At 36.1% G+C, this 27,563-nt stretch overlaps 1 protein-coding gene across 1 annotated transcript; it reads left to right on the forward strand.

Annotated features, from left to right (window-relative positions):
• Positions 1–10,823: 10,823 nt before the first annotated feature.
• Positions 10,824–11,084, forward strand: LOC125855931 (ethylene-responsive transcription factor ERF112-like). Its single transcript, XM_049535576.1, has one exon. It carries the CDS (start codon positions 10,824–10,826, stop codon positions 11,082–11,084), a length of 261 nt encoding a protein of 86 aa, XP_049391533.1.
• Positions 11,085–27,563: the final 16,479 nt, after the last annotated feature.

Below are 27,563 nucleotides of genomic sequence, written 5' to 3' on the forward strand. Positions count from 1 at the left end.
TGTATATTCCGTTGAAGGTTATTAACAAGGAGGGAGAAAAAGATAAGGTTTTCTATGAGAAATTGTTAAATGGGAGCCCTTAGTTGGTTTCAAATAGTAATGCGGACAATTCTAGTTAGTATGGCAAGGATGATAAGAGTAACCCCCTCTCATACCTAGTCCAACCGTCATTCAAGGACGAATGATCCCAAGAGGGGATATATTGTAACAACTCACTTTTTGAAAGAACTAGAAGGACATAGAATTTGAAAGAAACCGATTTTTTTAAGATAATCGAATTTGGAAAGTTTTACAAGGTTAAGCTAAGTATGGGTTTTGGGTTGACTTTAAACAACTATAACTCATAACTCAGGATGATTTAGGCATGCTACCAGATACCGTAGGAAAGATCCTTGAATAATCTTTCCAACGCCACCAAGTTTTCTAAGTTTCGAGTCCATATGAGGGAGATATGTCCATTCAAATTTGGGTTGTCTAGATAAGGAAAATCAACACCGAATTTTAGAAGGGTATTATGGTCTTTCCACTACCCAACTAATTAAATTATTTTTTGTTAATTAAGTTGGGGACAAAACTGATTGGATTCAGTTTATGCTTCATAAAATTAGTTAGGGTTTTGAGAGAAGAGAAAAAAATAGGAGAAAAGAGAAGAGGATCAAGGAGTTCGTCGAGGTTCTTGAGTTTTGTCGCGGATTTTCCCTATGTGTTTGATCCCTAAGAGGTATGTAAGCTTCCATTGTGTTGGGTCTGTTCACCCACACTCCATTCATGTTATTTTCATCGAAATTTCATTCTTGAAGTTGAAAGATTAGAGTTATTGATGAGTTTTTGAGAAGTGTTCTTGATGTTCATCCTAAATCTTGTTGTGTTGGGGTTTTGATGATTTCTATAGATGGAAGTGAGTGTTTTGAGGGCTGTATTGAGTAGATTAGAGTGTAGTTATGTAAAGTAATCGATTCCAAGTGATTTGGGAAGAAACCGTTCGATTCTAGGCGAGTTAGGGTGAGAAAATGAGCAAACAAATTCATTGAGTTTTCTAAGTTGGGGCCTAGCGCATCACGCCAGCCATTGCACCACAAATCATGTTCTGATGTTTAAAGTCTGGCGCCCTGCGCGACTCAGTGCGCCAGGGTCACCTGCCCCATCCAGTTTGCAGTTGGTTTCTCCATTTGACTTCTTTTAAAGTGTACTTTCACTCCCTTTCGATTCTAACTACTCAAAGATACTTCTAAACACCTAGAAATCATTCATAACATGATCATAACCTTGAATTCATAATTGAAATTCAAGGTATAGTTAAGAGTTATGTTTTTGTGAATTCTTTCGAACATTCTAAGAAAGTCCCTTCGAGTCCTTTTGTGGAGTCTTCTACAACTTCTAGTAACTAGTTTGAAGACTCGAGCAAGTGAGTATGATAATGAGGAGAATGTATTCATGAGTCTAATCTATCATCACAATATCCTTCATATCATGAACCATAACTCTTGAATTCATAATTCACATTAAAGAGAGAGTTAAGAGTAGAGTTCAAGAAAGTCTTTGAGTTCAATTGTGAATTGTTTGAGATCAACTATCGATTTGATCTAAGTTTTAAGGAAGTAAGTATAAGAATAAGAAGAGTCACAAACATAAGTTCCATATTTTTTAGGTAGACCCTCGAGTAGAGTCATTCATGCCTATAATTTTGTATGAACTTCATAAATTGAGTAACTTTATGAGGAGCAGTATATTCAAGTTTTAAGTTTTTAGTATTGAGTTCCTAACCCTTCTGAGATTATATTCATAATCATGGAACTATTACATGTTACCCATGAAGTCCTTAATTTGAGTAGTTCATGCCTATAATTCCGAATGAACCATATGAGTCGAGAAATCTTGAGATAAGGCGTACCATTGAGTCCTTGAGTTGAGTTGTTCATGCCCATAATTTCCCTTGAACCTTATGAGTTGAACATTCTTGAAATGAGTAATATCATTGAAGTTCTTGAGTTCTGAATATCGAGTTCTTTCCTTGGTTATTTAAAACCTTGAATTGAGTCGTTCACGTCCATCATTTGGCATGAACCCTATTTTGCGAAGTCTTTTACAACTTTTTCTAAACTTGTTTTAATACTTGAGAATTTGAGCTGAGAAAGAGTAGAGTCGAGTTCATTTTCCAATAAATGATATATGGGAACTAAGTATTCCCAAGAGTAACTGTTTTCACATTTAGAAGAGGAGGAAATAGAGATTTCCAGAAGAGTTTTTGAGCAGTTGAGTAACATCTCTATTTAGAGAAAGATTTTGAGTAGTAATCTCAAACCACAGAAAGATTTATGTTTTTAAACATATGAGTTGAGTATATTCTGGGAGTAGTATTGAGCACTGATATGGGGAGAGTTCATACAACTCACAACCCCCATAAACCATGTAGCCGACGTGGGTAGAAAGGGTCATACTTTTTAAATGATTCCTTAGTGCTTTTTAGCATAGACTAATGGATCAACTTAGTTGAGAGGTTTTATACCTTGACAAAGTATAGGACAGTTCTAAAAGCTTGGCCGAGACGTTGTATCATCACATATCTCATAGTGATGGTTGTTAGTTAAATAAACTCCCACAGAGTTATATTGTAATTTTATATATACAAATTGAGTTATTATTACATTCTTAAATACATTGACTTTCTATCTACTGTTTTTAAAGATTTCCATATATATTGCATCTTTTACTACTGCTTTATAGTTGAGTATCATGAGTTGAGCACCTTTGAGTTGAGTTGACTATCTTTGAGTTGAGTATCTTATTCTTGAGTTGAGTGAGTATAGAAGACGTACATATGTTTCCTTCTTATCAATTTGAAGTCTATGTTTATGCTTTAGAATTCCCCTTACATGCTTGTACATCGTACGTGCTGAGCCATTTGGCCCGCATCGTTTCATGAGGCAGATATAGGTATCCAGGGTCATCAATAGGAGCTTTGTTGATACCACATGGAGTTCGAGTTAGCTACAGTGAGCCTCCTTGCTTTCGGAGGGTTCCCTTTGTACTTTCAGTTATATCAGTAGTTAGGATGTCATTGTTTTTTTTACCGATTTCCATCTTTGTCGGTTGAGGATTCATGGATAGACAATAGAGTTTTAGAAGGGTATTAATTTATTTTTTTAAATGTTCTAAAGACTTAAGCTGCATGTTAGTCTATTCAGTATTGTTCAGATTATTTTAAGGATGAGTTTATTGAATTTTATTTGGTCTTTAAGCTTTGTATGCCTGAGTTAGTCTTCTGCTTGTAGTCTAGAAGGATGAGGGTTCGATTGGGGACCAGCATAGGTTCTTGAGTGTCGGCCATGTCCAGGGTGTAAGCTCGGGTCGTGACAAATGACTTTATTTATCAATGTTACTTATGTGATTTAGATTGTTAAGAATTTTTCTTCAAAATAGTTATTACAATATAAACATTGCCCTTTTGTTTTACTGATTTACTATTTCTTAATATCTAAGTATTTTTCGATAAAGAAAAGTTTATCTGAATTGTAATAACGCCAGTTGAAGTTTGTGTTAGTTTATTTTTGATTGTAGTCTAAATTCATTAATTTTTGTTAACAATTTCTCTAGTGATGTAGATATATGTTTCTGATTATCTTTTTCCAAAATTATTAAATTTCTCAAGAGTTAGAGAATTGTCATGGTTTGTTTTTTTGATGCTCAAGACAAAAGAATGACTTTATTTATCAATGCTACTTATGTCATTTAGATTGTCAGGAAGTTTGCTTCAAAATAGTTGTTACTATGTAACATTGCCCATTTCTTTTACTAATTTACTATTTCAGTATTTTCGACGAAGAAAAGTTCATATGACTTCTGATAATGCCAGTTGAAGTCTATATTCGTTTAATTTTTATGATTTATTTAGTAGCTAATTTTTATGATATATATATTTTTATTAATGCACGAATGTATTATCAAGTTAACAAGATCTTCTAACGTCAAAATATATTATTTTAAATTTTCTGAGTTCTTTTTAAAAAAAAAACACTCACAACAAATGTGAAAATATGTGAATATATATGAATCATTTATAATTTATCATTAAGAAAATAAATTTTATACTTAGTAATATGGAATAAACATTTTCATTTTGTCCCTACACTAAATAAAATCTAATAACAATAAAAAAATAGTAACATTAATTAAAAGTGCAATTTATTTATGTAAGTATAAGTTATTACTAAATATTAGAAATATTATTCACACTCTTTTACATTCTTTAGTTATAATATTATGAATTCTCATTGTTATTATATTAATTATTTCTATCTTTCATATCTCCTTATATTAACTTTTGAGCAATAATTTTTCACATTATTATACCGCCCCCTATATATGTGATAACACAGTGTTGTTATATCTCCTTTGACGAATCATGTTTGGTTGAATAAATTGAATATTGTTTACAAGTATATAAACTATGTCTTTGTTGGGTGTAAGATAAACAAATGGTTATATCTATGATTTCACGGATGGAATATATTCTTTAATTATAAGTTTTAGTTTTTCGGTAAAAAAGAAGGACAATAAAACTTTTCTCAATTAACTATGGACAGTCAGATAACTATTTTTGATTTATGTACATAGTCAATCGAGAAGTCAAATATGAAAGCCAACAAAATGAATGTTATATATTATGTTATAACTTATGAATTAAAAATTCATATACAAAAATAGTTTTAAAAAACAAAATGTAGTTCTTCTCAACATGTACATATGACGTCCAAACAGATTAAGAGGAATACACGTACAAAGATCTTATTAGATAACAAGAAACATACACAACAAATATCGTCTATGTGGCAATATTGGTGAGATACGACTAATTACATGATTGAACCTCATCAAATTGAAAAAATTATATACAGTATTGAATTTAACTAATAAAAAATTTCATTGACCATCTTCATAGGTTCGTGTGAATAAGAGATATCTATGTCGATCCACATTGAACATTCACAAAAGAATCTGCAATATTTTTTTTTGAAAACCTTATTATTCAAATCATCACTTAAATTTTTTGAATTGACATTCACATGCAATGCATGTGTCGAAATATATATATATATATATATATATATATCAATGCTGAAATTAATCATCTTATAAGTTGTAGTTTGATATATTGTTTATAGTCCATAGGGTTACATTTTGTAGAAACCTTCCTTTAAAATGCTTTGTTCATGCAAAACTCTATATTTTTCCTTCCTTTATTCATGCGACCGAAGTTTTGAATCAATGTTAAAGTTATCTCTATGTGATTTATAGATCTCTAATTTAACTTGTGGCATTAGTGAATAATGATGCTTGTATTGGTGGTGAGGGTGTCCAATTGTCGGGAAAAAATATTATATATACAAGTAAAATGATACACTAAATGATTAAATAACATATTTTGGTCACCCTTAACATAACACACTATAATAGTCTACTGGTTTCACATTCTTATAATGAGGAAGTGCTCGTGTATTCGAATTTCAATAGTTCCACTTTTTGAAAAGAGCCTTTGTTGTGATATTTTTGGACAACCACTGTGAAATTCCTGGCTCCGCCACTGCTTGTATTAATGTAGGCAGTCTTCTATACCCTCGTTTGAGATATGGGGTTCTCATGATGAAATAAGCACCTTCCATCTCCAACTCAAAAATTGTTAGCTCGGGTCACAAAGTTAAGTAAAAAGGGAAGCTTATGGGATGGGTAAACAAAAAAGTGGGGGTCTTCTACGGATCCTCCACCAGAAGCATGAACATTGGACACTTTGTGCGCCAGATTGCGCTTTCTCCTCCTGCCATGCGGGAATTTGGGGTAAAATTATTTGTAGTAATGTGATTGCTAGGGAGTTTATGGTAAAACACACGTAGAGGTGAAACATAAATTCTAACTTTATGAGTTCTAAATTTTATAATGAAAATTTCAAGTGCTAATAGTTGGGTTATAAACTTAATATTTGTACACAGTTGATAAACTTCTTAATACAAATATATTGTTTGAAGTTTGAGCAAAAGTTATTGGGTTCGACTAAATTCGTACACAAACTTCTAGCTCCAACCCTTAACACGCACTTGAAGTATTGTGTTCTCTACCTAAACTATCACCAATCATGTACTCAAACCATACCTCGAATTTGATTAAACCAACTTCATGAATAAAATTGCCAAAAGTCTCGTGACAACTTATTTTGCCCATAAAATTTTATTCGCATGACAATCAACTCATTAATTTTAAAGTATGTTTTGATAAGTAATTGATGATATAGTTCAGGTAAGAAACACAAACACATGATAATTCAAACAACAAACTCATAAAAAGTGATAATTCAGATGTGTATTTAATGACTGTTTATAAAATCATAATTATACTTTTTTTCTTTCTCCCCTCATGTTTGTTGATAACATAGAAAAAAATGACTGGATGTTCCCAAATTAAGTATCAAGTTATAAGAGATGAAAGTAGTTTCAACTCTCATTTGTTGGCTTGCCGCTTGTCACTTGCTTTTCATGCATATTCCTATGAACACTAGTAACAAAACCCCCTAAATATATACTCGCACACAAACTCTACAATGTTGTAACACACACACACACACAAAAAAAGAGATAGAAAATTTTCACAATTCTAACTAGGTGAGTTTCTTGGTTTTTATGTTCTAATTTCCTTGTTCTTTATTTATGTTTATCTGTTTGTGATAGTGAATTTCTAGACAAAAATGGTACTTATATGTATAGATTTTGTTGATTTAGGTTTAGATTAGAGGGTTTGAGTTGTTTTTGAGTTCTTTAAAATTCTTTGATGGATTTATGACTTCTTCCATGTATATATACTATATTTTTCTATTTAAAAAATGTTAGAGGGAAGCTGAACAAAAGTGCATCTAAAATTTTATGAGAGTTTGTGATTTATGATATTTGCCCATATTGTTTTTTATTGAAATCCCGTAATTTTATGCCTTAAAATTGGTTAAATCTTGTGGGGTTGTGCTTGCATGTTATTGGGTCTAGTCGGGTGAAGTCTAAGTAACTCATAGTTGTGCCAAATGATGTAATTTTCCCAATGATAGAGTGGGTGACATCATTCTTAAGGGAAAAGGTCGTTAAATGGCCAAATCTGGTAAAATCAGGAAAAGTCTGAGTACCCCGGGGTAATGGGTGTTATGGGTCTTGCCTTAATTTAATAAGTGCATGCTTTGATTTTGTTTTCGAGGGTTGCGGGGTTGAATTTGAGAAGTTGGGTTGAAAGTAGGCACATTGGGTCATTTGGCGAGCTGGGTCAAGCTCGCCGAATCACTCGGCCGTTCGTCGAAGATCCCCATCTCACCTTTAATTTCATGCTATACTTGTTGTTTGACTCTGTAACTTTCGATGAGAAGCTTGAGGTTGCCGAAGGCACTCAGCGACTCGCCAAAAGTCTTCATAATTGCCCTTTGTCTCCACCCCTGTGCCAAAGTGATTCGGCGAGTCTGTCTGCAATTATTTTTCTGTGCTTTTAATTGAAATATTTCTAACTTCTTCCCGATATATTGCAGACGTGGCTAGACCAAGGATGCTGGTAGGAACTGCCACCTCGAAAGATAACTAAGGGGATTACACTCAATGAGGATGCAATTGCATCCAGGGGAAAGACTACCAAACTTCCCCCAACTGGTGGAAAAGGGAAAGGCAAAGGCAAAGGCAAAAGCAAGGCACCTACGTCACCGGAGGCCATCTCCGACAGTGACGTCATCTATGCCACTCACCTCACCACGATTTGGACTCATTTCGGGCTTCATTTTAATAGATTTAGTGTCCTCAAATGCATATTTTTATGCCAATAACTAATGTAAATCCTTGATTTTCAGGTATTTGGATTGAGGAACAAAGCATGGACGCTAATGAGAAAAAAGGAACAAGGTAGCTGAAGAACGAAGAAATGAAAGCCCGAGGATCGCCTATTCCATTGGGCGAGTCACCGAATGGCCATTGTCTCGCCTAACGTTCTAGTGTGCTGAGCTTTGAAGGAGAAAATCAAGTCGGCGATATAAAGGAGTAGTCGGCGAGTCGCTGAACGGTTCCGCGATGCATTTCCCTATCGCCCAAAGTTCAAACCTGAAGATGATGAAGGCTAAAGAAAAAAGGCGATGTAATTGACCAAAGGGAGGATCGCCAAGTGGATTGGCAATCCCGACTTATTATGCCGAATGGTCCTTCGCAACACATTTTTGGCGACTATAAATACATTTTTTAAATTCTTAGTTTAGTATCTAGCATTCAATAACTTTCATTATTGTTCAGTTTTCAAGTTTGAGAGCTTAGAACTGAATTTAGAGACAACATTTCCTTAGCTTTGAAGATTTGAAGATTTCCATTTCTGAGAAATTGGAAGTGGGTGTTGAAGATTGTTCATCTTAGACCTTTGTAAAGACAATATTAATCTTACCCATTTGATGGAAACACAATTTTGTAACTATTTTTACCTTTTTATGATGTCTAGGTAAAACCCCAATTTTTGGGGTGTGATTATGTGATTCTAGGTTGATTTAGCTGCTGGGTATTGTTAATTGATACTGTAAATGTTGTTTAAAAGTGATTTCATTCAGTGATTGTGGCTTAATTAAAAGGGTTGTAATTGCAAATGTAAACTCTACCTTCGTATTTTTGTCTTGCTCAAGAGAGAGGTTTTAAAACAAAGATTACTGATTTGATGGTCTATGGGTATTGGGTTGTCATGGGTTCAGCTAGAGAGAGTGAACCTTAAACTCTTTTCCACACATTCAGCTCGACAGAGTGAATACACCATAGAACCTTGGGTACCAGCTGGTAAAGTTAACACTGGGGCAGTAGTCAAACTTTTTTTCAATTCCTGAAATTTTTTCTCATAAGCTTCATAACATTGAAACTTCACTATTTTCTGAGTCAACTTGGTCAAAGGAGATGAAATAGACGAGAACCCCTCTACGAACCTTCTATAATAGCCAGCCCGACCCAAGGAATTCCTAATATCAGTTGGAGATGTGGGCCTAGGCCAATTCTGCACTGCCTCTATCTTTTGGGTATCAACTCTAATTCCATCACCGAAAACTATATGGCCCAAGAACGCCACAGACTCAAGACAAAACTCACATTTAGAGAACTTAGCATATAGCTCCTTATCTGTCAATGTCTAAAGAACTATTCTGAGATGGCTAGCATGATCTTCCTCATTCCTCGAATAGATTAGTATGTCATCAACGAAGACGATAACAAACATATCTGAATAATGCTTGAATACTCTATCCATAAGGTCCATGAATACTACAGGAGCATTGATCAAACCAAATGACATGACCAAAAACTCCTAATGACCATCATGGGTCCTGAATACTGTCTTAGGAATATCATATTCCCTTACTTTCAACTAATGGTAGCCAGATCTGAGGTCTATCTTAAAGAAACAAGTAGCACCCTGAAGTTGATTGAAAAGATCATCAATCCTTGGGAGAGGATATTATGCTTGATGGTAACCTTGTTCAACTGATAGTAATCTAGACACATCCTAAGTGAACCATCTTTCTATCTCACAAATGGGACTGGAGCGCCCCAAGGTGAGATACTTGGTCGAATGAAACCTTTCTCTAAAAGATCTTTCAACTGCTCTTTTAACTCATTCAACTCTGCTGGTGCCATTCAATATGACATAATAGAGATAGGACCAGTATCTAGAAGAATGTCTATACCGAAGTATATTTCTCTCTCAGGAAGGACTTCGGGAAAATCATCAGGAAAGACTTCTAGAAACTCTTTTACTACTGAAACTAACTAAATATGAGGTATCTCAATGCTAGAGTCATTAAATCGGTTTAAGTGATGGACACACCCCTTGGAAACTAACTTTCTCGCCTTAAGGTACCAAATAAAATGACCCTTAAACACTCCTGAACTGCTCTTCAACTCTATAACTGGTTCACTGGAAACTAGAACTTGACTACTCGAGTTCTACAATCTATTGATGCATAACAGGCATCAAGCCAGTCCATACCTAGAATGACATCAAAATATACCACGTCTAACTCAACCAAATAAACCATGGTACTCTTGTGATTGATGGAAACGGGATAATCATAATAGACTCTCTCTACTAGAATAGACTCACCTATAGGTGTAGAAACACTGAATGGCAATAGATAGATGTTAAGTGTAATATGATTATTCTAATTAATGACAATAGATATATGTAGGGGTAGTATATACATCATGTTATACTATAGTTAAATACGATATATGATTCTGGAGTGAACGATTTTTTTAGTGCCTTTTTTTATCATTTACATTACCTTCAAGAAATTCATGAAGAGCTAGGGTATGATTTCCCAGTATGCATTGATAAAATGTTCTAAGAATATTTTTCTATATAGAAATAAAGAAGGAATTTATTTTTTTCATAAATGATAGTGACCCACTTATGGTGTTGTATGGTGTTGTTTGTTGTTTTTTCTTTTTGTAGAGTCATGACATCCAAGAATAAGTATCACGAAAAGAAGGTCATCAGAAAACCCTCAAAAAATGATGCCACTAAAAATCAATTGTTCAAGTAGAAGGAAGTTCTTCTGTCCTGCCCAACCCAACAAGAGTTTACTTGTGGGGTGTCGATTTGATGAACCTGTCTAATGAGGATAAAGGGAAGGTAAATGAAGACAAGTCAAAGCGACGTGGTAAAACACATCAAAAGAAGATCATCAGTGAGAATGAAAATGTCAAGGTGATTTCAACTGAAAATTCAAAAGAGAATGAAGTTAAACTACCACAAGAAAATGTGGAAAAGTACAAACGGGTTAGGTAGAGAAAATGGGAAAGTGGGTTGCGGAGGTATCTGCCCTAAGAACGAAAGGCCAAATTTGGGTAGGAACATTTAACACTACTGAAGAAGCTGCTTTGGTTTACAATAAGGCAACTATTTCAATCAGAGGTGTTTATGTTGTGACAAACATTATCAAGCCAACACCAAGAGACCTGGCACCAGCAGAAATCACCTCCATCAATCCACCATCAAAGGATATCGATTTCATAAACCTACCATCTTCATCCTTAGACGGTGATAGGATTTAAGAAATGATTTACTATTTTACTATATCTTTTCTAAATTATGTTAGTTAAATCTAGCATTAGGATGCTTACTTTTTCTTAAATTAAGTATGCAATATGACATCTTTACTAGACTATTATAAATAAATAAATTAAACTTTTATCTTTATCAATTTATCTTCTTATAACTTTGAGATTGGCAATGTGTCAATATCAAAGTTAATTTCAAGACCCCTTCATCCAAGATATACACTTGACTTCATGAACATGTTTAATGTTTTCATCCATTTTCGAGAGCACCAAATCTGATTTTGTGTCTCAAAATTCAACAAAAATTTCAGTTAATTCCACATCAATCAAGTCTAATTCTATTAGTCTCTTAAGCTTATCTTTAGACGAATTAACTGCAAAATTATTATAGGGCTTTATAGTGTTTAACACATGTAAAACATGTTAAATATAAGTATTAACTCAGTTTCATCCAAGGGTAATAAAAGGAAACTTTGAAGATCATAGGTATTTGGAATTTTGAGCTTTCTTTATCTGAACTATTTTGAATTCTTTGATGGATTTATGACTTGTTACCTCTATATATGAAAATTTTCTAGGTAAGAAACATAAGAAGAGAGATAGACAAAAGCCACCAAATCTTTTCATCACCTTCAAAATAAATCACAATTTCATTTTGACATAACATATAGTGATGCCCACTTGTAGAGCATAGATCTAGAATTTTATGTTAGTTTATGCTTTGTGAAGTTTCAGGTTGAACGTGAAGAAAAACGAGAACAAGAGACTGATTTGCAGAGATAAAAATCTCTATTTTTCTACATTTATTTTTGTTCAAGAGCTGGTTCCTTTATACTGACTAAAACTTGGAGAGCAACCACTAATCTAAGATACTCTCTAACTGATTGAATAATAATCTAACAAACTCTCCACTATCTAACAAACTCTCTAACATGACTCTCCACTATCTAACAAACTCTTTAACTTGACTAAACAAATAAAATGCTAAAAATAAAAATATATACAAGATACAAATATTGTTTTTCCGTTGGAAAAAATCAAGTAAATCCACTTTTTCCAATATATGCTTGAAACTCTGTTGGAAGTGAAGATTTTCTAGCAACACCCCCCTTCAAGTTGGAGGTCACAGAGCTGATACCCAAATTTCCTAACAAATGCCAATGAAAAGGTCCAGATAAAGCTTTCGTAAAGATGTCAGTTATCTGTGAAGATGAAGGCACAAATGAGAGGGAAATCAAACCATCCAAAAGCTTCTCACGGACAAAGTGACAATCAAACTCGATATGCTTAGTTCTCTCATGAAAAAATGGATTTTTGGTGATATGAATGACCACTTGATTGTTACAATGGAGAGGAATAGGCAACAATGGTGGAGCGGATAGATCTTAAAGGAGACGCACAATCCAAGGAATTTCATCAACCAATCAACGGATTGAACGATACTCCGCCTTTGCGGAGGAAAGAGGTACAACTGGTTGCTTCTTTCATTTCCATGATGGGAGATCCACCTAAACTCAAAAATAAACCACTGACTGACCGACGAGATTCAGGGCATGTAGCCCAATCTAAGTCGCAATAAGCAAGAATTTGAAATAACGAATCAGGAGACATGAACAAACCAAGACCGGGGTCATGATAAATATATCGCAATGTATGTAGTGCTGCTTTTTAGTGCCCAGAACAAGGCAATTGCATAAATTGACTGAGACATTGTACATCAAAGGAGAGATCTGACCGAGTATGCGATAAAAAAATCAACTTTCCAATTAGGCGACTATAAATAGTAGGATCTGAAAGGGGTGGACCGCAGATGGAAGTGAGTTTAAGAGTTGGATCCAAAGGACAAGAGGCAGGTCTAGCATCCAAGCAATCAAATTCAGCCAACAAGTCCAAAGTAAACTTGCGTTGTGTGATAAACAGGCCTCCATTATGACGAATCAGTTCCAATCCCAAAAAATAACTAGCAAAGCCCAAATCCTTGATTTTGAACTCATTATGAAGAAACTCCTTGATCTCATATATTTCACTCTCATTGTCTCCTGTGATAATAATGTCGTCAACATAAACGACAATAATTGTGATTAAAGTTCTAGTGGTTTTGAACAAAAGTGAGTTGTCATTGACTGATGATATGAAACCCCTGGAGCCTAAAGCAGATGATAAGTGAGAATACCACTGAAGAGATGCATGTTTTAGGCCATATAAAGATTTTCGAAGTCGGCAAACAAGAGGAAGAGGAGGAGCAGGAGCAGACAATCCGGGAGGAAACTCATCTACACTTCTTCATCAAGCTCACCATGTAAAAATGTGTTATTAACATCTAATTGATATAAATTCCAATGTCGTTTCACTGCAATTGCAAGAAAACATCGAATAGTAGTTAGTTTAACTACAGGTGAAAAAGTTTTGGTGTAATCCAAACCTTTCCGTTCAGTATCTCCATGAACAACAAGCCTAGATTTGTGTAACATCTAGCTATTTGAAAGAACTAGGAAGAGTTAAAAATTGGAAATAGTCATTTTAGGAAAGATCTGGAAATTTGGTTAAGTTATGTTAAGTATGATTTTTGGTCAACTTCAAACGACCATAACTCCTAGCTCAGAATGATATAGGTGTTCTTCCTGATACTGTAGGGAATATCGTTGAATTATTTTTCCAATGATACCAAGTTTGCGCGAGTCCGAGTTCTTATGCGTGAGACATGACCATTAGAAGTTGGGGTATTTGGATAAGGAAAGTCCAATCCGGATTTTGAAAGGGTAGTTTTGTCTTTTCCTTGCCCAATTGTTTTATTTCATTTTTTGTAATTAAGTTGGGGTCTAATCAGAATTAGATCAGTTTATGCTTTTACCAAAATATGCTAGAGTTTGGAGAAAAGAGAAAAGAGAAAAAAATAGAAGAAAAGTTCATTGTTGGTTGAATTCTTGGAGAATTTCGTGTGGAATTCGCCAAGGGTTAATCCCTACGAGGTAAGTGAGGCTTTCATAACGTTGGGTTTGTTCACCCACGTGCCAAGCATGTTTATTTCAACGTGAACTTGTCCTAAAAGAGTTTGGAAGTTTAATGTTATTGATATGTATTCTTGAATTTGATGTCGTTCTTGAATTGGGCTGAGATGAAGAAGTTTCTGAGATCATTATGTTGAATTATAGAGTTGTTTAGAGTTAGGTTCTTAGGTATATTTGTTGGGTATCTGAATCTAAAAAGAATTTGGTAACAAAGAACTGAGTTAAGGAGAATTGGGGCTGGAAAATGAAGAAGGAAAATAGTCGGGCGAATCTGGGCACTGGCTCCGTGTCGCGGACCTGCTCCTCAGATTTAGCAAAAGTTCTTTTCGTCGCGGAGCGGTCACAGACCGTTCTTCCTCAAAAAGTATTTTCGTGACCAAAAATATAAATGCATCTCCGTATCAAGGAGTAGTATCCAGACAGTGATTTCTTGAGTTTTTCTTATGTTTAACTGTCTAAAAACACTCCTAAACACCATGAGATCGTTTCTATCACTAATCACAATCCTTGAATCCATAATTCAATTCAAGGAAAGTTAAGAGTCAATTCAAGGAAAGTTAAGAGTCAATTCAAGGAAAGTTAATAGTCAAGTCAAGGAAAGTCAAGAGTCATGCTAAGAGAAGTTCATAACGTTTTCAAAAGTCTTTCACAAACGTTTTAACTTTGTTTTAATAATTATGTTTCGAGTTGACTAAAGCGTTGTGAGCAACGTTCATTTCTTCGAAGATTATACGGGAACTAAGTATTCCCAAAAGTTAAAAAAATTTCACATTTGAGAAAGAAAGGGAACATCGATTCCAAAAGAGCTTTTAAGCTATGTTTTGAGTAATTATCTCAAACCAAAGAAAGAAGTTTTGTTTTAAAACTATATGAGGTAAGTATATTTTGAGAGTAGTATTGAGCACCAATATGGGCACGCGAGTTCATATTAACTCAAGTTTCCACAAACCATGTAGCCATCATGGGTAGTAACAAATAATATTTTTTAGATGACTCCTTAAGTTGCTTTTTAGCATAGACTAGTGGATCCACTTAGTTAAGGCATTCTATATGACGGCAAAGTATATGATAGTTCTGGCAGCGAGGGCAAGACGATGTATCACCACTAAGACTCATAGTGGTGGTTGTCGGTTAGAGAAACTCCCACAAAAACTATATTACTTTGATATATGAGTAAAGTTGAGTTTGTTATTGCATATCTTTAAGAAATTGAGTTGTTAATTACTATTCTAAATGCTTTGTATATATTGCAATATTATTGTTGTTTTACACTGCATTTTGAGTTGTGTTATTCATGAGTTGAGTAAAGCCAAGGTAAGTGTTCCTTTCAGATCCTTTTTAAGCTTAAGTTGTGTTTAGCATTCCAACTCGCATACTGGTACATTCAATGTACCGATGCCAGTTCGTGTGCATCATCTTATGATGTAGACTCAGGGCCTTGTTGATCAGGTTGAGCACTCAAAGTTAGTTAGTGAGCCTTCTTGCTTTTCGGAGGGTTTTTTTCATAATTGTTTAGCTTTCAGTTGTTAGGATGATCGGGGGTCCTGTTCGGACATCCTTTTTTGTTTTAGAGGGTTCATAGATAGTTAGTAGTCAGTTGTCTTTACATTATTATTTCATATGTTAAGATTTGAGTAGCCATTTTGGCAAAGTTGAATGTTTGTCCTTTAAACATTTAGTTATTTTATTAAACAGTTAAGTAAAGCGCATTTGATCATTGTAATATGCTTAGAGGCTTCCGCTGAGTAAGTAAGCTAGGCCAAGGGTTCGCTTGGGGCCAACAATGGTTCTTGAGTGCCGGCCATGTCCAGGGTGTAGGCTCGAGGCGTGAAAAACTTGGTATCAAAGCACAGAGTTCAAGAGTCTTAGGAAGTCTATGAAGCCGTGTCAGTAGAGTCCCTAGTTTTCAGTGTGAAGCGCACCACATCTATAATTAGGAGGTTGCGACACTTGGGAAATTTTCTCACTTCTTTAATACTCATTTAGTGCGTTCGAGTTTGATCTCTAAAAAGGTTCTTCTAATTCATATTTGCGCGTGGTTTCATATAGTCATGCCTCCACGAAGAGTTCTCTGAGGTCATCCTGCTAGGAGGAACGTTGATGAGCAAGGGGTACATAATGCACCTGAAGTGCAACCCCAAGGATAAGTTATTAATGTTGAGTTCAGAGGAGCAATAAGGATGCTAAGTCAAGTTGTGACTAACCAGGTTGGGCAACAAAGAGGAACTCGACAAGAAGAGGCTGACACTTTGAGGATTCATGAATTTTTAAGGATGAACCCTCCAAGATTCATTGGTTCAAGCTCTACTGAGGATCCAGAGAGCTTTATTGAGGAGCTGCAAAAGGTATTTGATGTCATGCATCTTGCTGATACTGAGAGGGTGGAACTAGATGCATACCAAATGAAGGGTGTCGCTAGGATTTGGTTCGATCAGTGGAAGAAGATTAGTGTCACTCCCCGATCCTACACCCTGGACGTGGCCGGCACTCGAGAACCATTGTTGGCCCCAAGTGAACCCTTGGCCTGGCTTACTTACTCAGCGGAACACTTTACTCGAGATAAATACTTTTAAAACAAGTAAATTGAACTGCTCAAAATATAACTTAGAATGTATTATTATAACATTTACTGTCAATGTGGCAACTCAAGTCTCAACTTAAATGAAAAGTTAAAGTAAAGACTCATGAACTAACATCACTAACTCTGCCTAGGAAGCCTCTAAACAACTAAGATGGACATCGGGACAAGACCCACAACATCGTAATGAAGTAAAATACTAAAAGCAATAAAAAGGATACTTCGAAAAGCTAGGAGGCTCACCAACTGACTCTGAGTGCTCAACTGGATCAGCGAGGCACTGGATGTTGATCCTGGTTACTTGCGTATGCATCATAATAAGATGCAGGCCAACTGGCATCAAAACATTTAATGTACGAGTATGCGAGGTTGAATGCTAAACATAACTTAAGCTTGAAAATAATATGAAAGAAACACTTACCTTGGCTTTACTGAACTCCTGAATAACTTAACTCAATATAAAGCAATAAAACACAAGCAATATATAGAAAGCCTCTAAAAAAGTAGAAAACAACTTAGTTCGTTAAACAAAATGCAATAACAAACTCAACTTTACTCATATAATAAAGTAATATAGTTTCTGTGGGAGATTCTCTAACCGACAACCATCACTATGAGCCTAAGTAGTGATACATCGTCTTGCCCACGCTGCCAGAACTGTCCTATACTTTGCCGTCATACAGAACGCTTAACTAACTGGATCCATTAGTCTATGCTAAAAGCATTTTAAGGAGTCATCTAAAAAGTATGATCATTTACTACCTATGATGGCTACATGGTTTATGGAGACGTGAGTTATGTGAACTCAAACTCGTCCCCATATCGGTGCTCAATACTACTCCCAAAATACACTTAGATCATATATTTGTTAAAACAAAACTCTTTCTTTGGTTTCAGATAATTACTCAAAACATAGCTTAAAAGCTCTCTTGAAATCTCAGTTTCCTTTCTTGCTCAAATGTCAAAACATTTTAACTCTTGGGAATACTTAGTTCCTGTATAATCTTTGAAGAATGAACTTTACTCTTACTCTTTACTGAAAACTAGCTCGAAGGCTCTTTTAGAAATCTCAGTTTCCTTTCTTGTTTAAATGTGAAAATATTTACTCTTTGGGAATACATAGTCATGATTTACTCTTTGAAGATATGAACTTCAAACTTTAATCCTTACTCAACTCAAAACTCAAGTCTTAAAACGAAGTTAAAACATTTGTAAAAGACTTTTGGAAAACTTTATGAACTTCTCTTAACTTGACTCTTGACTTCTCTTAACTTGACTCTCGACTTCTCTTGACTTGACTCTTAACTTCTCGTGACTTGACTCTTAACTTCTCTTGACTTGACTCTTAACTTCTCTTGACTTGACTCTTAACTTTCCTTGAATTGAGTTATGGATTCAATGATTATGATTTATGATAGGAAATATCTCATGATGTTTAGGAATGATTTTAGATAGCTAAACATGGGAAATTATCAAGAAATCACTGCCTGGAAACTAGTTCGTGACGCATAGGTGTATTTAAATTTTTGTTGCAAAAATACTTTTTGAGGTAGAGAGGTCCGTGACTGCTCAATGAAGCAAGGATGAACTTTTCGAAACTGAGGGGTAGGTCCGCGACGCGGTCTGGTGCACCAGATTTGCCCGACTTTTTCCTTCTTTCATTTTTCGATCCCAATTAACCCAAACTCGACTATTCTTCACAATTTTTCCTTAAATTTGGATACCCAACATGTATACACAAGAATCTAACTCAAACAACTCAAGGAAGCAACATTTTAACCTCAAGGAACTCCTCAAACTCAACCTAACTCAAGAACAAAGGCCAATTTCAAGAACATTCAAAATTCATCAACTTTCAACTTTCTAGAACAACCTTCACTGAAATAAACATGATTGGCGCATGGATGAATGAAGACTCACATACCTCTTTAGGGATCAACCCTTGTCGAAATCCACAAGCTAAACCTTCAAGAACGACGAACTTTGCTCTTTCTCCTCTTGCATTCTTTCTCAAAAAACCCTAGCGTAAATTTCCAATTGTCTAAACTGAACCAATTCAGTTTAGACCCCAATTTAATTTCTAAAAAGGAAGTAACTTTATTGGGTGGTGAAAAGACCATATTGCCCTTCTAAAATCCGGATTGGACTTTCCTTATTTGAACAACCCAACTTCCAATGGGCATAACTCACTCATACAAACTCAGAAATGAGTAAACTCGGAGGCATTGGAAAGATTAGTCCAAGATCTTTCCTACGATATCTGGAAACACATCTAACTCATCCTGAGCTAGGAGTTATGGTTGTTTTAAGTTGACCAAAAACTCAAACTTAACTTAACCAATTTTCCATATTTTTATTATTTCCAAAAATCACTCTTTCTAATTCTAGCTCTTTCTAGTTCTTTCAATTTGAGAGATGCTACAATATCTCCCCCTTGGGAACATTCATCCTCGAATGAGATTACTCTTAGTAAGCTATGGGTATAACATTTAACACTAAACTCAAAAACCCAACAAGCAATGATATTACAAAATGCTAATCTTATAAATAAAAGCCAAGAAAAGGATTAGTACCTTAATTTGGAACTTCTCCGGATTCGAAGAGATATGGATATCTCTTCTTCATATCTTTATCAGCTTCCAAGTAGCTTCCTCAACAAATTGGTTCATCCAAAGGACTTTGACTGATGCTACCTCTTTTGTTCTCAACTTGCGGACTTGGCGATTTGGAATCTGAACAAGATCTCGTCATAAGACAAGCTATCCTTGATTCCAATATCTTCTGTTGGTATGATCAATGAAGGATCAGCCATGCACTTCTTCAACATGGACATGTGAGATACCAAATGAACCGTGGCTAACTCTTGTGGTAGCTCTAACTCATAAGATACATTACCAACCCTTTTCGATATTCTATGAGGGCCAATATATCGGGGACTAAGTTTCCCCTTTCTTACAAAATATCATAACAGTCATCATGGGTGAAACTTTAAGATACACCCAATCATCTACTTCAAACTCTAATTCCCTTCTCCTAACATCAGTGTAGAATTTCTGACGACTCTGCGCTATTTTCAACCATTTTTGAATCACTTTCACCTTCTCCATAGCTGGATAAACTAAATCAGGTCCTATCAACTCATATTCACCAACTTCAAACCATCCAATAGGAGATCTGCATCTTCTCCCATGAAGAGCTTCATAAGGAGCCATCTGGATGCTAGAGTGGTAACTATTGTTGTAAGAAACCCAATGAGAGGTAGGAGATCATCCCAATTACCCTTGAAATCAATCACTCAATCCACCTTGATACCTCAAAACACTATATCCCCCTTGTTCAAAAGCCTTCACTTTTTGCTTATGAACACTTGCCTTTAATTCAAGTAATAAAGGATCTTGGTCTTGCTTATCTTTTACTTCTGACACAAATGATGATTCAGCCCCATTCATCACAACTACTCCTCCTACTGTGGAATCCATTAGTCGAACTCCTAGACGTGCAAGTCTGTGCACCTCTTTTTCTAACTCTTTCTTATCTTCCTCAAAATGGGAGGTACTACCCATAGACAACTTGTTTAACGCATCAGTAACAATATCAGCCTTACCTGGGTGATAAAGAATACTCATGTGATAATCTTTGAGTAAAGCTACCCAGCTCCTCTATCTGAGCTTAAGCTCTTTCTAACTAAACACATACTGAAGATTCTTGTAATCGGTGAACACAGCCACATGAACACCATAAAGATAATGGAGCCATATTTTCAAAGCAAATACTACAACATCAAACTCTAAGTCATGGGTTGGGCAATTCTTCTCATGAACTTTCAACTGTCTGGAGGCATAAGCTATAACTTTGTCATTCTTTATTAACATACAACCCAAACCAACTCTAGATGTATCACAATACACCACAAAACCTTGGGTACCATCTAGTAAAGTTAACACTGGGGCAATTGTCAACCTTTTTTTCAATTCCTGAAATTTTTTCTCATAAGCTTCACAACATTGAAACTTCACTATTTTCTGAGTCAACTTGGTCAAAGGAGATGAAATAGACGAGAACCCCTCTACGAACCTTCTATAATAGCCAGCCCGACCTAAGGAATTCCTAATATCAGTTGGAGATGTGAGTCTAGGACAATTCTGCACTGCCTCTATCTTTTGGGTATCAACTCAAATTCCATCACCGAAAACTATATGGCCCAAGAACGCCACAGACTCAAGTCAAAACTCACATTTAGAGAACTTAGCATATAGTTCCTTATCTTTCAATGTCTAAAGAACTATTCTGAGATGGCTAGCATGATCTTCCTCATTCCTCGAATAGATTAGTATGTCATCAACGAAGACGACAACAAAAATATCTAAATAATGTTTGAGTACTCTATCCATAAGGTCCATGAATACTACAGGAGCATTGATCAAACCAAATTACATGACCAAAAACTCCTAATGACCATCATGGGTCCTGAATACTGTCTTAGGAATATCATATTCCCTTACTTTCAACTAATGGTAGCCAGATCTGAGGTCTATCTTAAAGAAACAAGTAGCACCCTGAAGCTGATTGAAAAGATCATCAATCCTTAGGAGAGGATATTATTCTTGATGGTAACTTTGTTCAACTGATAGTAATCTATACACATCCTAAGTGAACCATCTTTCTTTCTCACAAATGGGACTGGAGCGCCCCAAGGTGAGATACTTGGTCGAATGAAACCTTTCTCTAAAAGATCTTTCAACTGCTCTTTTAACTCCTTCAACTCTGCTGGTGCCATTCAATATGGCATAATAGAGATAGGACCAGTATCTAGGAGAATGTCTATACCGAAGTATATTTCTCTCTCAGGAAGGACTTCGGGAAGATCATCAGGAAAGACTTCTAGAAACTCTTTTACTACTGAAACTAACTAAATATGAGGTATCTCAACGCTAGAGTCATTAAATCGGACTAAGTGATGGACACACCCCTTGGAAACTATCTTTCTCGCCTTAAGGTACCAAATAAAATGACCCTTAGACACTCCTGAACTGCTCTTCAACTCTATAACTGGTTCACTGGAAACTAGAACTTGACTACTCGAGTTCTACAATCTATTGATGCATAACAGGCATCAAGCCAGTCCATACCTAGAATGACATCAAAATATACCACGTCTAACTCAACCAAATCAACCATAGTACTCTTGTGATTGATGGAAATGGGATAATCATAATAGACTCTCTCTACTAGAATAGACTCACCAACAGGTGTAGAAACACTGAATGGCTCAAGAATTTTCTCATGGAGAATATCAAAATTGAAGACTTACATCATACCAGTGAAAACATCTAGCGAATCCTCTTGCTCTCGGCGACTAGCGATAGCATAAAGACGGTTTCCTTCTCCGCCTGCCCTTGAAGTAGCTCATCTAGATGCAGCTCTATGTGGTGGAGCAACTGAAGAAACCTGGGCTCTATTGCCCCCATTACCATTACTTTGTCTGCTCTTAGGACATTCTCTCATAAAATAATCATTCTGGCCACACTTGAAGCAACTAGTGGAGTCATCATGACACATCCCTGAGTGGCTCCTACCACACTTAGCACATACAGGAGTCTTAGTACCCCCTTGTGCCTTACTACCGTGCGAATGCGCAAGTCTAGCTCTAAAGTTCTGAGAATTCTAACTATTGTACTCACCTTTGTTTCAGGGTGCAGGTGCACTAGAAGATGATAAAGAAGATGCTTTCTGCTTATGTTGGAAAGAAGACCGGTTCGCATTACTCATTTGCTACCCGGATTCATTCCTGATGTCTTAGCCCTCTTATTCTCAAACTCTTCTTTATCCTTCAGTTGGTTCTTCCAAACTTGTTTCGTATGGATCATCAGCCTTGTTATGCCCATTTAACTTATTAGTGTGGCTTCCTTACTTTCCTTACTTGACAAACGTGTCAACCCAACTACGAATAAACTCATCATGCTCCTCATGTCAGCAACCATCTCATTGCTTCTCTTTGCTCACGAGGAAAGAACATAGGCTAGCTCAAAATTTGTTATGCGTAAGCACGAGTTAGAAATAGACTTTTATAGAGATACACTCTATCGTACGAAGTGAGTATGAAAAAAGTGAAGGAGTTCCTAAATGTTGCAGCCTCCTAATTATAGATGTGGCGCGCTTCACATCGATAACTAGGATTCTACAGACACAGCTTCATAGACTCCTTAGGACTCTTGAACTTTGTGCTCTGATACGAAGTTTTTCACACCCCGAACCTATACCCTGGACGTGGCCGACACTCGAGAATCATTGTTGGCCCCAAGCAAACCCTTGGCCTAGCTTACTTACTCAGCGAAAGACTTTACACAAGATAAATACTTTTAAAAAAAGTAAACTGAACTCCTCAAAATATAACTTAGAATGTATTATAATAACATCCACTGCCAAAGTGGCAACTCAAGTCTCAACTTAACTAAAACTTAAAAGTAAAGACTCATGAACTAACATCACTAACTCTGTCTATGAAGCCTCTAAACAACTGATATGGACGTCGGGACAAGACCCATGGCATCCTAATGAGCTCAAGTACTGAAAGAAATAAAAAGGATCTTCCGAAAAGCTAGGAGGCTCAACAACTGACTTAAATGCTCAACTGGATCAACGAGGCGCTGGATGCTGATCCTAGTTACCTGCGTCTACATCATAATAAGATGCAGGCCAACTGGAAATATTACATTGAATGTACAATTATGCGAGTTAGAATGCTAAACATAACTTAAGCTTGAAAAGAATCTGAAAGAAAGACTTACCTTGTCTTTACTCAACTCCTGAATAACTTAACAGAATGTAAAGCAATAAAACACATGCAATTTATAGAAAGCCTTTAAAATAGTAGAAAATAACTTAGTTCGTTAAAGAAAATGCAATAACAAACTCAACTTTGCTCATATAATAAATTAATATAGTTTCTGTGGGAGATTCTCTAACCGACAACCACCACTATGAGCCTAAGTGGTGATACATCGTCTTGCCCACGCTGCTAGAACTGTCCTATACTTTGCCGTCATATAGAATGCTTAACTAAGTGGATCCACTACTATGCTAAAATCATATTAAGGAGTCATCTGAAAAGTATAATCCTTTACTACCCATGATGGATACATGGTTTATGGAGACCTGAGTTATCTGAACTCAAACTCGTCCCCATATCGGTGTTCAATACTACTCCCAAAATATACTTAGCTCATATAATTGTAAAAACAAAACTCTTTCTTTGGTTTGAGATAAATACTCAAAAACTTAGCTTAAAAGCTCTCTTGGAAATATCAGTTTCCTTTCTTGCTCAAATGTGAAAACATTTTAATTCTTGGGAATACTAATGTTCCCGTATAATCGTTGAAAAATGAACTTTTCTCTTACTCTTTACTGAAAACTAGCTCAAAGGCTCTTTTGAAAATCTCAGTTTCCTTTCTTGTTTAAATCTGAAAATATTTACTCTTTGGAAATACATAGTCCTGATTTACTCTTTTGAAGAAATGAACTTCAAACTTTATTCTTTACTCAACTAAAAACTCAAGTCTTAAAACAAAGTTAAAACATTTGTAAAAGACTTTTGGAAAACTTTATGAACTTCTCTTAACTTGACTCTTGACTTCTCTTGACTTGACTCTTAACTTCTCTTCACTTGACTCTTAACTTCTATTGACTTGACTCTTAACTTTCCTTGAATTGAATTATGGATTCAAGGATTATGATTTGTGATAGGAATGATCTCATGATGTTTAAGAATGATTTTACATAGCTAAGCATGAGAAATGATCAAGAAATCACTGCCTAGAAACTAGTCCGCCACGAGGAGATGTATTTAAATTTTGGTGGTGAAAATAATTTTTGAGGTAGAGAGGTTTATGACCACTCCTTGATGTGCGGATGAATATTTTGAAACTAAGAGGCAGGTCCGCGATGCGGCGTGGGGAACTAGATTTGCCCGACTTTTTCCTTATTTCATTTTCCAGTCCCAATTCACCCAAACTCGACTACTCTTCTCAATTTTTCTTTAGATTTAGATACCCTGCATGTATACACAAGAATTTAACTCAACCAACTTAAGCAAGCAACATTTTAACATCAAGGAACTCCTCAATCTCAACCTAACTCAAGAACAAAAGCCAATTTCAAGAACACCATTCAAGGTTCATCAACTTTCAACTTTTTAGAACAAACTTCACTAAAATAAACATGATTGGTGCGTGGATGAACGAACCCAATGCTACGAAAGACTCACATACCTCTTTAGGGATCAACACTTGTCGAAATCAACAAGCTAAACCTTTAAGAACGACAAACTTTGCTCTTTCTCCTCTTTTCTCCTCTTGTGTTCTTTCTCCAAAAACCCTAGCGTAAATTTCCAATTGTCTAAATTGAGCTAATTCAGTTTAGACCTCAATTTAATTGCTCAAAAGGAATTAACTTAACTGGGTGGTGAAAAGACCATAATGCCCTTCTAAAATCGGGATTGGACTTTCCTTATTTGAACAACCTAACTTCCAATGGGTATAATTCACTCATACGAACTCGGAAACACGCAAACTTGGTGGCGTTGGTAAGATTATTCCAAGATCTTTCCAATGATATTTGGAAACACACCTAACTCATCCTCAGCTAGGAGTTATGGTCGTTTGAAGATGACCAAAACTCAAACTTAACTTAACCAATTTTTTAGATTTTTATTATTTCCAAAAATCACTCTTTCTAATTCTAGCTTTTTCTAGTTCTTTCAATTTTTGAGATGTTACACGTAGAGCTGAGAAAGCACCACCTGTGAGTTGGGCATGTTTTGAGGAAGCTTTCTTGGGGCGTTTCTTTCCCCGAGAACTGAAAGAGACTAAGGAACGAGAGTTCCTTACCCTTAAACAAGAGTCACTATGTGTTCATGAGTATGGGTTGAAGTTCACCCAACCATCTTGTTATGTTCCATAGATGGTTGCGGATATGAGGAGTAAAATGAGTTTGTTTGTTGCTGGGTTGTCCCGTCTATCAAACAAAGAGGGCAGGGAAACAATGCTAATTAGGGACATAGATATATCGATGTTAATGGTATATGTGCATCAGGTTATGGAAGAGAAACTGAGGGATAGGGAGGAGTTTAGAAACAAGAAGGCTAGGACAGGGAATGTGTCCGGGCACCAGAAAAGTAATGTGAACCCTTCGTCCTTTCAGCAAAAGCAAAAGGGGCCAACTCCATCATCTGCTAGTGCACCTCCACCCAGAAACAAAGGTGAGTATAATAGTCAGAATTCCCAGCACTTCAGAGCTAGACCTGCACAGTCTAAGAGTAGTGTGGCACAAAGAGGTAACTAGGCTCCTACATGTGTTAAGTATGGTAGAACCCACCCAGGTAAGTGTCGTGATGGCTAGATAGGTTGCTTCAAGTGTGGAAAAGAGGGTCACTTCATGAAATATTTCCCTAAGAACCTACAAGGTAGTTGAAATAAAGGCAATAGGGCCCAATTTTCATCAGTTGTTGTACCAAACAGGGCAGCATCTAGAGGAGCTACTTCCGGTACTGGCGGAGGAGAAAATCGTCTTTATGCAATCACTAGTCACCAAGAGCAAGAGAACTCTCCAGATATTGTCACTGGTATGATCAAAATCTTTACTCTTAATGTTTATGCTTTGCTAGACCCAGGAGAAAGGTTATCTTTTGTAACCCCTTATGTTGCTAATAGTTTTGATGTTGCTCCTGAGAAACTCTGTGAACCCTTTTGTGTTTCTATACCTGTTGGGGAGTCTATTCTAGCTGAGCGAGTATATCGTGATTGTGTCATTTTCGTCAATCACAAGGATACCATGGCTGATTTAGTCGAATTAGATATGGTAGATTTTGATGTCCTTCTTGGTATAGGTTGGCCTTATGCATGTTATGCCTAAGTTGATTGTAGAACTCAAGTTGTCAAGTTTCAGTTTCCAAATGAGCTAGTCTTAGAGTGGAAAAGTAGTTCAGCAGTGCCTAAGGGTCGTTTCATTTTGTACGATAAGGCAAGAAAGTTAGTTTCCAAGGGGTGTGGCTATCACTTAGTCCAACTTAATGACTCTAGTGTTGAGATACCTCCTATTCAGTCAGTTTCAGTAGTAAGAGAATTTACAGAAGTCTTTCCTGATGATCTTCCCGGAGTCCCTCCTGAGAAAGAAATAGACTTTGGTGTAGACATTCTTCCAAATACTCATCTTATACCTATTTCGCCATATAGAATGGCACCAGCAGAGTTGAAAGAGCTTAAAGAATAGTTGAGAGACCTCCTTGATAAGGGCTTTATTCGACCAAGTGTCTCACCTTGGGGTGCTTCGGTCTTATTTGTCAGAAAGAAGGATGGTTCCCTTAGGATATGTATAGATTATCGTCAGTTGAAGAAGGTTACCATCAAGAACAACTATCCTATCCCAAGGATTGATGATCTTTTAGATCAACTTTAGGGTGCTACTTGTTTCTCTAAGATAGAACTCAGATCAGGCTACCATCAGTTAAGAGTGAGGGAATGTGATATTCCAAAGACACCATTCAGGACCCATTATGGTCATTATGAGTTTTTGGTCATGTACTTTAGTTTGACCAATGCACCTGCAGCATTCATGGACCTTATGAATTGAGTTTTCAAACCTTATTTAGATATGTTTGTTATCGTCTTCATTGATGACTTACTAATCTATTCAAGGAATGAAGAAGATCATGCTAGTCATCTCAGAATAGTTCTCCGGACTCTAAAAGATAGAGAGTTGTATACCAAGTTCTATAAGTGAGTTTTTGCTTGAGTCTGTGGTATTCTTAGTCCACATTGTGTCTAGAGAGGGAATTAAAGTTGATACTCAGAAAACAAAGGCAGTGCAAAATTGGCCTAGACCCACATCTCC

Source organism: Solanum stenotomum, chromosome 2 (assembly GCF_019186545.1).
Source record: "Solanum stenotomum isolate F172 chromosome 2, ASM1918654v1, whole genome shotgun sequence".
NCBI classification, from domain to species: domain Eukaryota; kingdom Viridiplantae; phylum Streptophyta; class Magnoliopsida; order Solanales; family Solanaceae; genus Solanum; species Solanum stenotomum.

Excerpts from the sequence above, each read along its gene's own strand:
- LOC125855931 (XM_049535576.1), top strand. The coding sequence starts at position 10,824 with ATGGGAAAGTGGGTTGCGGAGGTATCTGCCCTAAGAACGAAAGGCCAA.